The sequence below is a fragment of the Oncorhynchus clarkii genome, chromosome 17, assembly GCF_045791955.1.
Source record: "Oncorhynchus clarkii lewisi isolate Uvic-CL-2024 chromosome 17, UVic_Ocla_1.0, whole genome shotgun sequence".
Taxonomy (NCBI): Eukaryota; Metazoa; Chordata; class Actinopteri; order Salmoniformes; family Salmonidae; genus Oncorhynchus; species Oncorhynchus clarkii.
In genome coordinates this window covers 83,466,757-83,480,964 of record NC_092163.1, presented here as the reverse complement: position 1 = coordinate 83,480,964, position 14,208 = coordinate 83,466,757, and the positions used below count along the sequence as shown (strand labels likewise).

General features: G+C 43.5%; 1 protein-coding gene across 1 annotated transcript in view; it reads right to left on the bottom strand.

Moving 5' to 3' along the window:
* Positions 1-842: 842 nt before the first annotated feature.
* Positions 843-14,208, bottom strand: part of LOC139369957 (inositol-pentakisphosphate 2-kinase-like) — a 36,653-nt gene continuing 23,287 nt past the window's right edge. The window contains exons 8-14 of the mRNA XM_071109241.1: positions 9,984-10,056; positions 9,251-9,379; positions 7,320-7,470; positions 5,246-5,381; positions 2,224-2,326; positions 1,888-1,967; positions 843-1,663 (exon numbers count right to left, since the gene is read on the bottom strand). Coding sequence (XP_070965342.1) covers positions 1,405-1,663; positions 1,888-1,967; positions 2,224-2,326; positions 5,246-5,381; positions 7,320-7,470; positions 9,251-9,379; positions 9,984-10,056 — 931 coding nt within the window. The 3' untranslated portion in view covers positions 843-1,404. The remainder of the gene's footprint in view (positions 1,664-1,887; positions 1,968-2,223; positions 2,327-5,245; positions 5,382-7,319; positions 7,471-9,250; positions 9,380-9,983; positions 10,057-14,208) is intronic.

Sequence of the window (14,208 nt, the reverse complement as noted above, 5' to 3'; positions counted from 1 at the left end):
CCAGACAAACCCATGACCCAGGTACCCCCGGGCAAACCCATGACCCAGGGACCCCCGGGCAAACCCATGACCCAGGGACCCCCGCAAACCCATGACCCAGGGACCCCCGCAAACCCATGACCCAGGGACCCCCGCAAACCCATGACCCAGAGACCCCCGCAAACCCATGACCCAGAGACCCCCGCCCAGGCAAACCCATGACCCAGAGACCCCCGCCCAGGCAAACCCATGACCAAGGGACCCCCGCCCAGGCAAACCCATGACCAAGGGACCCCCGCCCAGGCAAACCAATGACCAAGGGACCCCCGGGCAAACCCATGACCCAGGGACCCCCGCAAACCCATGACCCAGGGACCCCCGCAAACCCATGACCCAGAGACCCCCGCCCAGGCAAACCCATGACCCAGAGACCCCCGCCCAGGCAAACCCATGACCAAGGGACCCCCGCCCAGGCAAACCCATGACCAAGGGACCCCCGCCCAGACAAACCCATGACCCAGGGACCCCCGCCCAGACAAACCCATGACCCAGGGACCCCCGCCCAGGCAAACCCATGACCCAGGGACCCCCGCCCAGGCAAACCCATGACCCAGAGACCCCCGCCAGGCAAACCCATGACCCAGAGACCCCCGCCCAGGCAAACCAGTGACCCAGGGACCCCCACCCAGGCAAACCCATGACCCAGAGACCCCCACCCAGGCAAATCGGCGACAAAAGGGACCCCCATCATATGTTAGCAAAAACATTGAAAAGTCACGTCTTATATCATCGCGTAAATAATAAATAGCAAGCAGAAGCAAAATCAACATTTTAAAATGAATAGATTTGGTAGACCGTTCAAAATAATGAAACTACCTACATTTAATTGCAAGAGGACGTGTAAACTAACAGTCTATTGACTTTAGTCGTCAGATTAACAGGAACAGCTAGCATACTAACTGTTCCTGTAACGCTAGTTAGCATTGACTTGTGAAACTACCTCTGACCTCCTTCATACTGGCAGCAGAGACAAACATGGTACCCGGGATGGTATTCTGTTGCAGCTGGCAGTAGTCATAAAATCATTTAATTAGTTAGCATTGACTTGTGAAACTACCTCTGACCTCCTTCATACTGGCAGCAGAGACAAACATGGTACCCGGGATGGTATTCTGTTGCAGCTGGCGGTAGTCATAAAATCATTTTTTACCAGGTCTAGAAAACCAAAAACATATGCCATACTATGTTTCGTTTTTAAAGAGAAAACACAAATCTAAAATAAGGATAAGTTTCTCAGTTCATTCAAATCATTATTTCAGTTCCACAGCAGCGGTTGGTCTGGGGGTACGAGGTGGGGGTTAGGGTCCGGGTACAGGGGAGGGGGTAACAGCCAGACAGCACAAGGCCAGGCAGCGGAGGGAGTTGCTATACAGGATGGAACACCAGAGTACAATCCTCTCCGTCTCTGTCCCGGCCCAGGAACAGGCTCTGATTGGCCAGTTCCTCCAGGTTGTCTAGTTCCTGGTTGTTGGGCTGTGTCCTCCTCAGGTAGTGGTTGACTATCTTGGAGTCCAGTCTGCTCTGATGAGAGATGCTCTCGTAGGGTTTAGGGTCCAGGTCTAGGATGGACACGGAGCATGTGAAGCGAGGCTTCGTAGTCTGGATCTCCAGGCTCTGGTCCAACCTACACGGAAGAAACATACCGGAAAGTATAATTTTAACTTTAAAAAGTAGACAAGACACTAGCAACAAGCACAAGGTCAGCTAGAGAGCAGTGCCCCAAGAGCACATTTGTACACTTTAAAAAGCATGGTTGGACAATATATATATATATATATATATATATATAAAGGTGTCTGGGTGTGCGTGCAGGGTGTTGTTCCAGCCCAGCAGTAAGAGTTCTCTCACCCGTCGTCTTCCCCACAGGTTGCTATGGCGACCATGATGGAGCAGTCCTTGGCTGTCATGGCAACTCTGTACTGGTGGACCTGATGGGAAGCAGCCATATTATACAACATGATATTACATTAAACTGCATGTATCATATTGTACACATTGACATTTCAAAGGAACAATGTATTAAAATATAATTGCATCTAAATGGAAAACACTAATCACAAAAGGGCCCTCATCAATTCGACTGATATGTATTAAACAGTCTTCTGTAAAGAACCAAGACTGTTTTCTTCAATACTGTCGGTTTACCTCCTTACGTCACATTGGTCAGGAAGAAGAGATTCTCACCTTCCCGACAGCGTATTCCAGGGAGCCGTCGTCTTCAGCGGGACAGTTCTGGACCTTCTCCAGGAAGCTGGCATTGTACGGCCCGTCCATCTGAAGCCTGCATCTGGAGGAGTGAGAGTCAGTCACCTTCTGTAAAGGTCCACTCTGTGATATTCAGAGAGTCACCGTCTGTAAAGGTCCGCTCTGATATTTGCAGCAGCTTTTGATCATTTAAATGAATGATCCATATGTTGGACATGTGTCAGTCACAGCCATTAAGAGACTGGAAGAAGTCATGATTCCAGTACTGTCGACCAGAAACACCAATCAGATCATGATTCCAGTACAGACGACCAGAAACACCAATCAGATCATGATTCCAGTACAGACGACCAGAAACACCAATCAGATCATGATTCCAGTACAGACGACCAGAAACACCAATCAGATCATGATTCCAGTACAGACGACCAGAAACACCAATCAGATCATGATTCCAGTACAGACGACCAGAAACACCAATCAGATCATGATCCCAGTATAGACTACCAGAAACACCAATCAGATCATGATTCCAGTACAGACGACCAGAAACACCAATCAGATCATGATTCCAGTACAGACGACCAGAAACACCAATCAGATCATGATTCCAGTACAGACGACCAGAAACACCAATCAGATCATGATTCCAGTACAGACGACCAGAAACACCAATCAGATCATGATTCCAGTACAGACGACCAGAAACACCAATCAGATCATGATTCCAGTACAGACGACCAGAAACACCAATCAGATCATGATGATTCCAGTACAGACGACCAGAAACACCAATCAGATCATGATGATTCCAGTACAGACGACCAGAAACACCAATCAGATCATGATTCCAGTACAGACGACCAGAAACACCAATCAGATCATGATTCCAGTACAGACGACCAGAAACACCAATCAGATCATGATTCCAGTACAGACGACCAGAAACACCAATCAGATCATGATTCCAGTACAGACGACCATAAACACCAATCAGATCATGATGATTCCAGTACAGACTACCAGAAACACCAATCAGATCATGATGATTCCAGTACAGACTACCAGAAACACCAATCAGATCATGATTCCAGTACAGACTACCAGTAGCACCAATCAGATCATGATCCCAGTATAGACTACCAGAAACACCAATCAGATCATGATGATTCCAGTACAGACTACCAGCAACACCAATCAGATCATGATCCCAGTATAGACTACCAGAAACACCAATCAGATCATGATGATTCCAGTACAGACTACCAGAAACACCAATCAGATCATGATGATTCCAGTACAGACTACCAGAAACACCAATCAGATCATGATGATTCCAGTCGACCAGAAACACCAATCAGATCATGATTTCCAGTACAGACTACCAGAAACACCAATCAGATCATGATTTCCAGTCGACGACCAGAAACACCAATCAGATCATGATTTCCAGTCGACGACCAGAAACACCAATCAGATCATGATTTCCAGTCGACGACCAGAAACACCAATCAGATCATGATTTCCAGTCGACGACCAGAAACACCAATCAGATCATGATTTCCAGTCGACGACCAGAAACACCAATCAGATCATGATTTCCAGTCGACGACCAGAAACACCAATCAGATCATGATTTCCAGTCGACGACCAGAAACACCAATCAGATCATGATTTCCAGTCGACGACCAGAAACACCAATCAGATCATGTGTAAGCCTACATGACTTATTTGCAGGGTTATAGAGCACACATAATCTGATTACTAAAAATAAACTTACAGGGGAAATAAATAGTTGTGAAAAACTAGCTGATGACTCATTGGATGACTTCAGACAGGATGTTGGTAAAATACATGACACCTTTGTTCTGAATGACATTCAATTCAGCACTGAACAAAGGTGAACATTAAAGTAGGGCTGGGCAATATATCACATTAAATGGTTTCAAATTAGTTTTAGCATGATATTCACCTCTTCCTCTCTGTCTACACACAACAGAGCTTATTTAAAGACATCATTATTAAATCGCCCATGAGTTGAATAAAATAGACTTCCAGGCCATATGGCCCAGCTCTAGCTAAGAACATAGCACCAGAGTTTAATAAAATAGACTTCCAGGCCATATGTCCCAGCTCTAGCTAAGAACGTAGCACCAGAGTTTAATCAAATAGACTTCCAGGCCGTATGGCCCAGCTCTAGCTAAGAACATAGCACCAGAGTTTAATAAAATAGACTTCCAGGCCATATTGCCCAGCTCTAGCTAAGAACATAGCACCAGAGTTTAATAAAATAGACTTCCAGGCCATATGGCCCAGCTCTAGCTAAGAACGTAGCACCAGAGTTTAATCAAATAGACTTCCAGGCCATATGGCCCAGCTCTAGCTAAGAACGTAGCACCAGAGTTTAATAAAATAGACTTCCAGGCCATATGACCCAGCTCTAGCTAAGAACGTAGCACCAGAGTGAGTCACAATCAGAGACCACTATGACGACACACCAAATGGGTCTGACGGATCCTTATTGTCATCTAACGCCCTTTAAAGGGGGAAAGTCACCTAAAAGTAACTGAAAGTGATCCGATTACATTACTGAGTTGGTGTTATCCAAAATGAGGTTACTGATTACAATTGTATTACCATAACTAGTAGCTAACGTATTACATATAGAAAGTAACCTACACTGGTGATTTGACCGCGTGCACACGTCATCTAGCGGTCTATGTATGTTAGTACACGCCAAATTAGACACATTTACACAGTACAAAAACCATCCAACACTATGGTACACTCAATATGGCCGCCGGGCCAACCCATGATAGAACAGTGAGTTGAATGGGAAGGTCCACAGTACATCTAATACTTCACTGGAGAACAGTAAAAAAAAAAAAAAACATCCAACACTATAGTTATGGTACACTCAATATGGCCGCCGGTCCATGATGGAACAGTAAGTTGAATGGGAAGGTCCCATTCAAGTCATTCATCTGGTTCAGGTTCTCACCTCTCTTTGGGGAACATTTGTAGATGCTGTTCCACTCGTTTAAGAAGGGGGCTCAAACCCTCAATATCTAAATTATCCAACATCTGAGTCCCCAGGATTTTGTCCAAGACACAATCTTTGGGTAGGCAGTGGTTACCTGAAAAATAAAAATGGATTAGACTCAAAACAATACTCAGTGGCCAGTTAATTTATTATTATCTAGTACTGTCGGGCCCCTTTATGCTTCCAAAACAGCCTGAATTCTTCTGCGCATGGAAACATTGCTCAATTGGTATCAAGGGACCTAACGTGCCAGGAAAACATTCCCCGCGCCATTACACCACCCGCCTGTACCGTTGACACCAGGCAGGACGAGGCCATGGATGGACTCATGCCGTTTACGCCAAATCCTGACTCTGCAATCAGAATGACGTAACAGGAAGCGGGATTCGTTGGACCAGGCAATGTTTTTCCACTGCTCATTTGTCCAGTGTTGGTGATCGTGTGCCCACTGGATCACACATATATCTTAACTCTAAGCTTAGGGGCTCCATTTTCACATCCGGATGAAAAGTGTGCCCAGAGTAAACTGCCTACTACTCAGGCCCAGAAGCTAGGATATGCATATAATTGGTAGACTTGGATAGAAAACACTCTAAAGTTTCTAAAACTGTTTGAATGATGTCTGAGTATAACAGAACCGATTTGGCAGGCGAAACACCGAGCACAAGCCATCCATGGATTTTTTTTTTTTTCAATCTGTTTTCCATTGGTTTCTATGGTAAGCCCGTTTTAAAATAAATATGCTTGCAGTTCCTATAGCTTCCACTAGATGTCAACAGTCTTTAGAAATTGGTTGATGTTTTTCTTTCGAGAAATTAGGTAGTACGGCTGTCCAGAAGCAGGGTCCAGCCAGGGCTCTCTAATGTTTTGATGAGCACAACCCTGGAACGTGCTTTCATTGTTTTCCTCCAGGTATTGAACACAGTTTATCCCGTCTTAAATTTTATTGATTATTTACGTTAAAAAAATACCTAAAGTTGTATTAGGAAAGTTGTTTGAAATGTTTGGATCAAGACATGTTGCGCGAGTTGGAACAAGTGTTTTAAAAAAAAATCAAATGCCCCAAATAAATGGACATTTTGGAGATATGACGGAATTAATTGAACAAAGGGACTATTTGTGATGTTTATGGGACATATTGGAGTGTCAACAGAAGAAGATCTTCAGAGGCATGAATTATATCATTATTTCTGACTTTTGTGTTGTGCCTGGCGGGTTGAAATATGATTGTCTGTGTTTGTTTGATGGGGTGCTATCCTCAGATAATAGTATGGTTTGCTTTCACCGTAAAGCCTTTTTTGAAATCTGACACCGTGGCTGGATTAACAAGAAGTTCAGCTTCAATTTGGTGTGTGGTTTGGTGTGGGGGTGTAGTTTGCTCTTGTGAATGTATGAAAGTTAAATATTTGTTATATTTCTTTTTGAATTTGGCGCTCTGCCATTTCACCGGATGTTGCCAAATCGGTCCCGTTAATGGGATTTGAGCCACTTAAGAGTTAAAACGGGCCATTCGTTGACATCCCCGATTCACTCCCTGATGAAGGCATAACAGCCGAACCACATCTGTGAAGTCATTAGAAACACTGCAGTGAAGCGTAAACCAGGTCCTGTGCCCCAGAGCAGCCTAGAGCCAAGTCTCCCTGCCAAGTCTCACCTTTGCGTAGCAGGTCCTGTGCCCCAGAGCAGCCTAGAGCCAAGTCTCCCTGCCAAGTCTCACCGTTGCGTAACAGGTCCCGTGCCCCAGAGCAGCCTAGAGCCAAGTCTCCCTGCCAAGTCTCACCGTTGCGTAGCAGGTCCTGTGCCCCAGAGCAGCCTAGAGCCAAGTCTCCCTGCCAAGTCTCACCGTTGCGTAGCAGGTCCCGTGCCCCAGAGCAGCCTAGAGCCAAGTCTCCCTGTCAAGTCTCACCGTTGCGTAGCAGGTCCCGTGCCCCAGAGCAGCCTAGAGCCAAGTCTCCCTGCCAAGTCTCACCGTTGCGTAGCAGGTCCCGTGCCCCAGAGCAGCCTAGAGCCAAGTCTCCCTGCCAAGTCTCACCGTTGCGTAGCAGGTCCCGGTGCAGCAGGCTGGCCTCACACGTCACTCTGCCCTCAGACAGGTGTGTATTCCTGAGATGCCCGGAGCGAGGACAGTCCCAGGAGCTCAACAGGGCGCTCACGATCACCTGAATCAACTCATTCAGAACCACCTGGGGTAGAAACAAAAAGTTACAGGTTAAGAGGACAGACATATTACACAAATATCCTGTATTGTGTGTTGACAGAGTAAATATAAATATACAGATATAAATATATAGTATATAAATATACATATATAAATATACATATATAAAATATACTGAACAATATAAAAATGCAACATGATCTAAAATAAAAAGATCCCAGGAATGTTCCAAACACACAGAGAACATATCTATCAAAATGTTGTGACCAAATGTGTTTACATTCCTGTTAGTGAGCATTTCTCCTTTCCACCTGACAGGTGTGGCATATCAGCAAGCTGATTAAACAGTATAATAATTACACAGGTGCACCTTGTGCTGGGGACAATAAAAGGCCATTTAAACAATGTGCAATTTTGTCACAGATGTCTCAATGCATTTGGCATGCTGACTGCAGGAATGTCCACCAGAGCTGTTGCCAGAGAATTTAATGTTCATTTCTATACCAATCCAGGCTGTATCACATCCGGCCGTGATTGGGCGACGCACAATTGACCAAGCATCGTCCGGGTTTGGCCGGGGAAGTCCGTCATCGTAAATAACAATTTGTTCTTAACTGACTTGCCTAGTTAAATAAAAGGTGAAATAAAAATAGAGAATTTGGCAGTACGTCCAACCGTCTTAGGGAAGCTCATCTGTGTACTCGTCGTCCTCACCAGGGTCTTGACCTGACTGCAGTTTGGCATCGTAACCGACTTCAGTGTGGAAAATGCTCACCTTCTATGGCCACTGGCACGCTGGAGAAGTGTGCTCTTCACGGATGAATCCCGGTTTCAACCGTACCGGGCAGATGGCAGACAGCATGTGTGGTGTTGTGTGGGTGAGCAGTTTGCTCTATTGTGATTAGAGAGCCCCATGGTGGGGTTATTGGTATGGGAAGGCATGAGCTACGGACAACGAACACAATTGCATTTTATCGATGATAATTTGAATGCAGAGATACCGTGATAAGATCCTGAGGCCCATTGTTGTGCTGTTCATCTGTCGCCATCACCTCATGTTTCAGCATGATAATGCACGGCCCCATGTCACTAGGATCTATACACAATTCCTGGTAGCTGAAAATGTCCCAGTTTTCCATGGCCTGCATATCCACCAGACATGTCACCCATTGAGCATGTTTGGGATGCTCTGGATCGACGTGTACGACAGCGTGTACCAGTTCCCGCCAATATCCAGCAACTTCACACAGCCATTGAAGATAAGTGGGACAAAATTCTACAGACCACAATCACCTGATTAACTCCATGTGAAGGAGATGTGTTGCGCTGTATGATGCAAATCTAGTTCACACCAGAAACTGACTGGTTTTCTGATCCACGTCCCTGCCTTCTTTTTTTTTTTAAAGGGATCTGTCACCAACAGATGCATATCTGTATTCACAGTCATATGAAATCCATAGATCAGGGCCAAATTAATTTATTACACTGATTTCCTTATGAACTGTAAACTCAGTAAAATCTTAGAAATTGTTGCATGTTGCGTTTCTATTTTTGTTCAGTGTAAATAAACTTGTATGTGCAGGGCGAGTGGGAAAACGACGGGAGTGTTTTACCCATAATAACAAGAACAAAGTATCCAACACAGAAACATTTTACATCAGTTCACCAATTTTCGATGCTCCCAAATATGACCAAAGAAATCCTGCTTGTAACCAGAAACCGTCACCCACAACGTCACCCACAACAACCAACATTAAAAAGGAAAGTGAAACACTAATATGCGGATGTCTAGTTTGGATACCAACTTTACTAGACTGCTGCCTGTTGAGAAGGCTGCCACTAGGGAGGAAGTATGGTCGTAGATGCTGAGCCAATTCATCCAGGTCCTGCAACACGTCGGCATCGTCATTACAGCTGTAGATACACTCTCCACCCTGGATAGACAGAGTAAGGAAAGATGTAAAAAATAAATGAAAAGGGCGCTGTAACTGATTTGTCAAGCCAAAAGGGCTGGGAAATGCCAGGGACCAAACGATATCACAATACTTAAGATGCAGATTCTATATGTATTGGGATTTTGTGGATTCAATTTTCCAAACATATTGCTCACCATATCTCTGCAGTCATGGAAATGGAAATAAAATAAGTGCTGAAAACATGTTGGCTCACTACTCAAAAAAGACGGAGAGCAAGCTATGATGGAAAAATACTGGAGTTTTGGTGCAGGTACAACCAACTACGGGCAAAATATTATTGAGAAAAATAATAGTGTGATATATCATCAACAATAATATCCCGATATGCAACAATCAGTTTCCCCACCCTCACTACAAGCCAATCAGTGCCCCCCTCCCCCCCCCCCCCCCCAGGTCTGCAGGGTCTATACTATATAACAGAAATGAAACATCTTGGTTACCTAGACCGGGGCACAGGATAAATCACATTTTACTGGTCACGGTTAGCAGATAATATTGCGAGTGTAGCGAAATGCTTGTTGGCATTCGGATAACAGCAGACCTGGTGAAAGCTCTGACATACCTTGAAAATGTTGAAGTTATTCTGTGGTTCCTCTATCAAGTGCTTGATGGCGAGGGACATTCTCTGTTTGTTCCTGGACAGAGAGATTCAGGGTGAGTATTCATGTATCTTTATTGCTGTGGAATCAAACACCAACTGGATGTATTGAAGAGCACCAGGCTCTACTCTGAACAGGGCTTGATATCGGTCTACATAAACGAGGCAAGTCAAAAATAAAAAAAGGTCAGACAACCAGAATATAGAATACATTTGTCCGATTGGACATGTACAAAACCATATATATATTTCTTTACATAATCGAACTGCTATATTCACACAAAGCAAGAGAACAAATGTAAACAGAGCCAACAGTCTCAGCAAAGTGGTGAAAAGTATCAGCTCAGAAAATATAGTTTCTCGAATGTTGGATGATCTGGGCCAATAGCTGAAAGGTATTTTCTAGAGGACACTCCAGGATCTGTCTGATTGTTGTATCAAACCCCTCAGTGAATATGACCTGGTCTATTAAACCCCTCAGTGAATATGAATATGACCTGGTCTATTAAACCCCTCAGTGGATATGACCTGGTCTATTAAACCACTCAGTGGATATGACCTGGTCTATTAAACCACTCAGTGGATATGACCTGGTTTATTAAACCACTCAGTGGATATGACCTGGTCTATTAAACCACTCAGTGGATATGAATATGACCTGGTCTATTAAACCCCTCAGTGGATATGACCTGGTCTATTAAACCACTCAGTGTATATGATTATGACCTGGTCTATTAAACCACTCAGTGAATATGAATATGACCTGGTCTATTAAACCCCTCAGTGAATATGAATATGACCTGGTCTATTAAACCCCTCAGTGAATATGAATATGACCTGGTCTATTAAACCACTCAGTGAATATGACCTGGTCTATTAAACCACTCAGTGAATATGACCTGGTCTATTAAACCACTCAGTGGATATGAATATGACCTGGTCTATTAAACCACTCAGTGGATATGACCTGGTCTATTAAACCACTCAGTGAATATGACCTGGTCTATTAAACCACTCAGTGAATATGACCTGGTCTATTAAACCACTCAGTGTATATGACCTGGTCTATTAAACCACTCAGTGAATATGACCTGGTCTATTAAACCACTCAGTGGATATGAATATGACCTGGTCTATTAAACCGCTCAGTGGATATGAATATGACCTGGTCTATTAAACCCCTCAGTGGATATGAATATGACCTGGTCTATTAAACCACTCAGTGGATATGACCTGGTCTATTAAACCACTCAGTGAATATGACCTGGTCTATTAAACCACTCAGTGGGTATGACCTGGTCTATTAAACCACTCAGTGGGTATGACCTGGTCTATTAAACCCCTCAGTGTATATGACCTGGTCTATTAAACCCCTCAGTGGATATGACCTGGTCTATTAAACCACTCAGTGGATATGACCTGTTCTATTAAACCCCTCAGTGGATATGACCTGGTCTATTAAACCACTCAGTGGATATGACCTGGTCTATTAAACCACTCAGTGAATATGAATATGACCTGGTCTATTAAACCACTCAGTGGATATGACCTGGTCTATTAAACCACTCAATGAATATGACCTGGTCTATTAAACCACTCAGTGGATATGAATATGACCTGGTCTATTAAACCACTCAGTGGATATGACCTGGTCTATTAAACCACTCAATGAATATGACCTGGTCTATTAAACCACTCAGTGGATATGAATATGACCTGGTCTATTAAACCACTCAATGAATATGACCTGGTCTATTAAACCACTCAGTGGATATGAATATGACCTGGTCTATTAAACCACTCAGTGAATATGACCTGGTCTATTAAACCACTCAGTGGATATGAATATGACCTGGTCTATTAAACCACTCAGTGGATATGACCTGGTCTATTAAACCACTCAGTGGATATGACCTGGTCTATTAAACCACTCAGTGGATATGACCTGGTCTATTAAACCCCTCAGTGGATATGACCTGGTCTATTAAACCACTCAGTGGATATGACCTGGTCTATTAAACCACTCAGTGGATATGACCTGGTCTATTAAACCCCTCAATGAATATGACCTGGTCTATTAAACCACTCAGTGGATATGAATATGACCTGGTCTATTAAACCACTCAGTGAATATGAATATGACCTGGTCTATTAAACCACTCAGTGAATATGACCTGGTCTATTAAACCACTCAGTGGATATGACCTGGTCTATTAAACCACTCAGTGGATATGACCTGGTCTATTAAACCACTCAGTGGATATGACCTGGTCTATTAAACCACTCAGTGAATATGACCTGGTCTATTAAACCACTCAGTGGATATGAATATGACCTGGTCTATTAAACCCCTCAGTGGATATGAATATGACCTGGTCTATTAAACCCCTCAGTGGATATGAATATGACCTGGTCTATTAAACCACTCAGTGGATATGACCTGGTCTATTAAACCACTCAGTGAATATGACCTGGTCTATTAAACCACTCAGTGGGTATGACCTGGTCTATTAAACCACTCAGTGGGTATGACCTGGTCTATTAAACCCCTCAGTGTATATGACCTGGTCTATTAAACCCCTCAGTGGATATGACCTGGTCTATTAAACCACTCAGTGGATATGACCTGTTCTATTAAACCCCTCAGTGGATATGACCTGGTCTATTAAACCACTCAGTGGATATGACCTGGTCTATTAAACCACTCAGTGAATATGAATATGACCTGGTCTATTAAACCACTCAGTGGATATGACCTGGTCTATTAAACCAGTCAATGAATATGACCTGGTCTATTAAACCACTCAGTGGATATGAATATGACCTGGTCTATTAAACCACTCAGTGGATATGACCTGGTCTATTAAACCACTCAATGAATATGACCTGGTCTATTAAACCACTCAGTGGATATGAATATGACCTGGTCTATTAAACCACTCAATGAATATGACCTGGTCTATTAAACCACTCAGTGGATATGAATATGACCTGGTCTATTAAACCACTCAGTGAATATGACCTGGTCTATTAAACCACTCAGTGGATATGAATATGACCTGGTCTATTAAACCACTCAGTGGATATGACCTGGTCTATTAAACCACTCAGTGGATATGAATATGACCTGGTCTATTAAACCACTCAGTGAATATGACCTGGTCTATTAAACCACTCAGTGTATATGACCTGGTCTATTAAACCACTCAGTGGATATGACCTGGTCTATTAAACCACTCAGTGGATATGACCTGGTCTATTAAACCACTCAGTGGATATGGATATGACCTGGTCTATTAAACCACTCAGTGGATATGGATATGACCTGGTCTATTAAACCACTCAGTGGATATGACCTGGTCTATTAAACCACTCAGTGGATATGAATATGACCTGGTCTATTAAACCACTCAATGAATATGACCTGGTCTATTAAACCACTCAGTGAATATGAATATGACCTGGTCTATTAAACCCCTCAGTTTATATGAATATGACCTGGTCTATTAAACCACTCAGTGGATATGACCTGGTCTATTAAACCACTCAGTGGATATGACCTGGTCTATTAAACCCCTCAGTGGATATGACCTGGTCTATTAAACCACTCAGTGGATATGACCTGGTCTATTAAACCACTCAGTGGATATGACCTGGTCTATTAAACCCCTCAATGAATATGACCTGGTCTATTAAACCACTCAGTGGATATGAATATGACCTGGTCTATTAAACCACTCAGTGAATATGAATATGACCTGGTCTATTAAACCACTCAGTGAATATGACCTGGTCTATTAAACCACTCAGTGGATATGACCTGGTCTATTAAACCACTCAGTGGATATGACCTGGTCTATTAAACCACTCAGTGGATATGACCTGGTCTATTAAACCCCTCAGTGGATATGACCTGGTCTATTAAACCACTCAGTGGATATGACCTGGTCTATTAAACCACTCAGTGGATATGACCTGGTCTATTAAACCACTCAGTGGATATGACCTGGTCTATTAAACCCCTCAGTGGATATGAATATGACCTGGTCTATTAAACCACTCAGTGGATATGAATATGACCTGGTCTATTAAACCACTCAGTGGATATGACCTGGTCTATTAAACCCCTCAGTGGATATGACCTGGTCTATTAAACCACTCAGTGGATATGACCTGGTCTATTAAACCA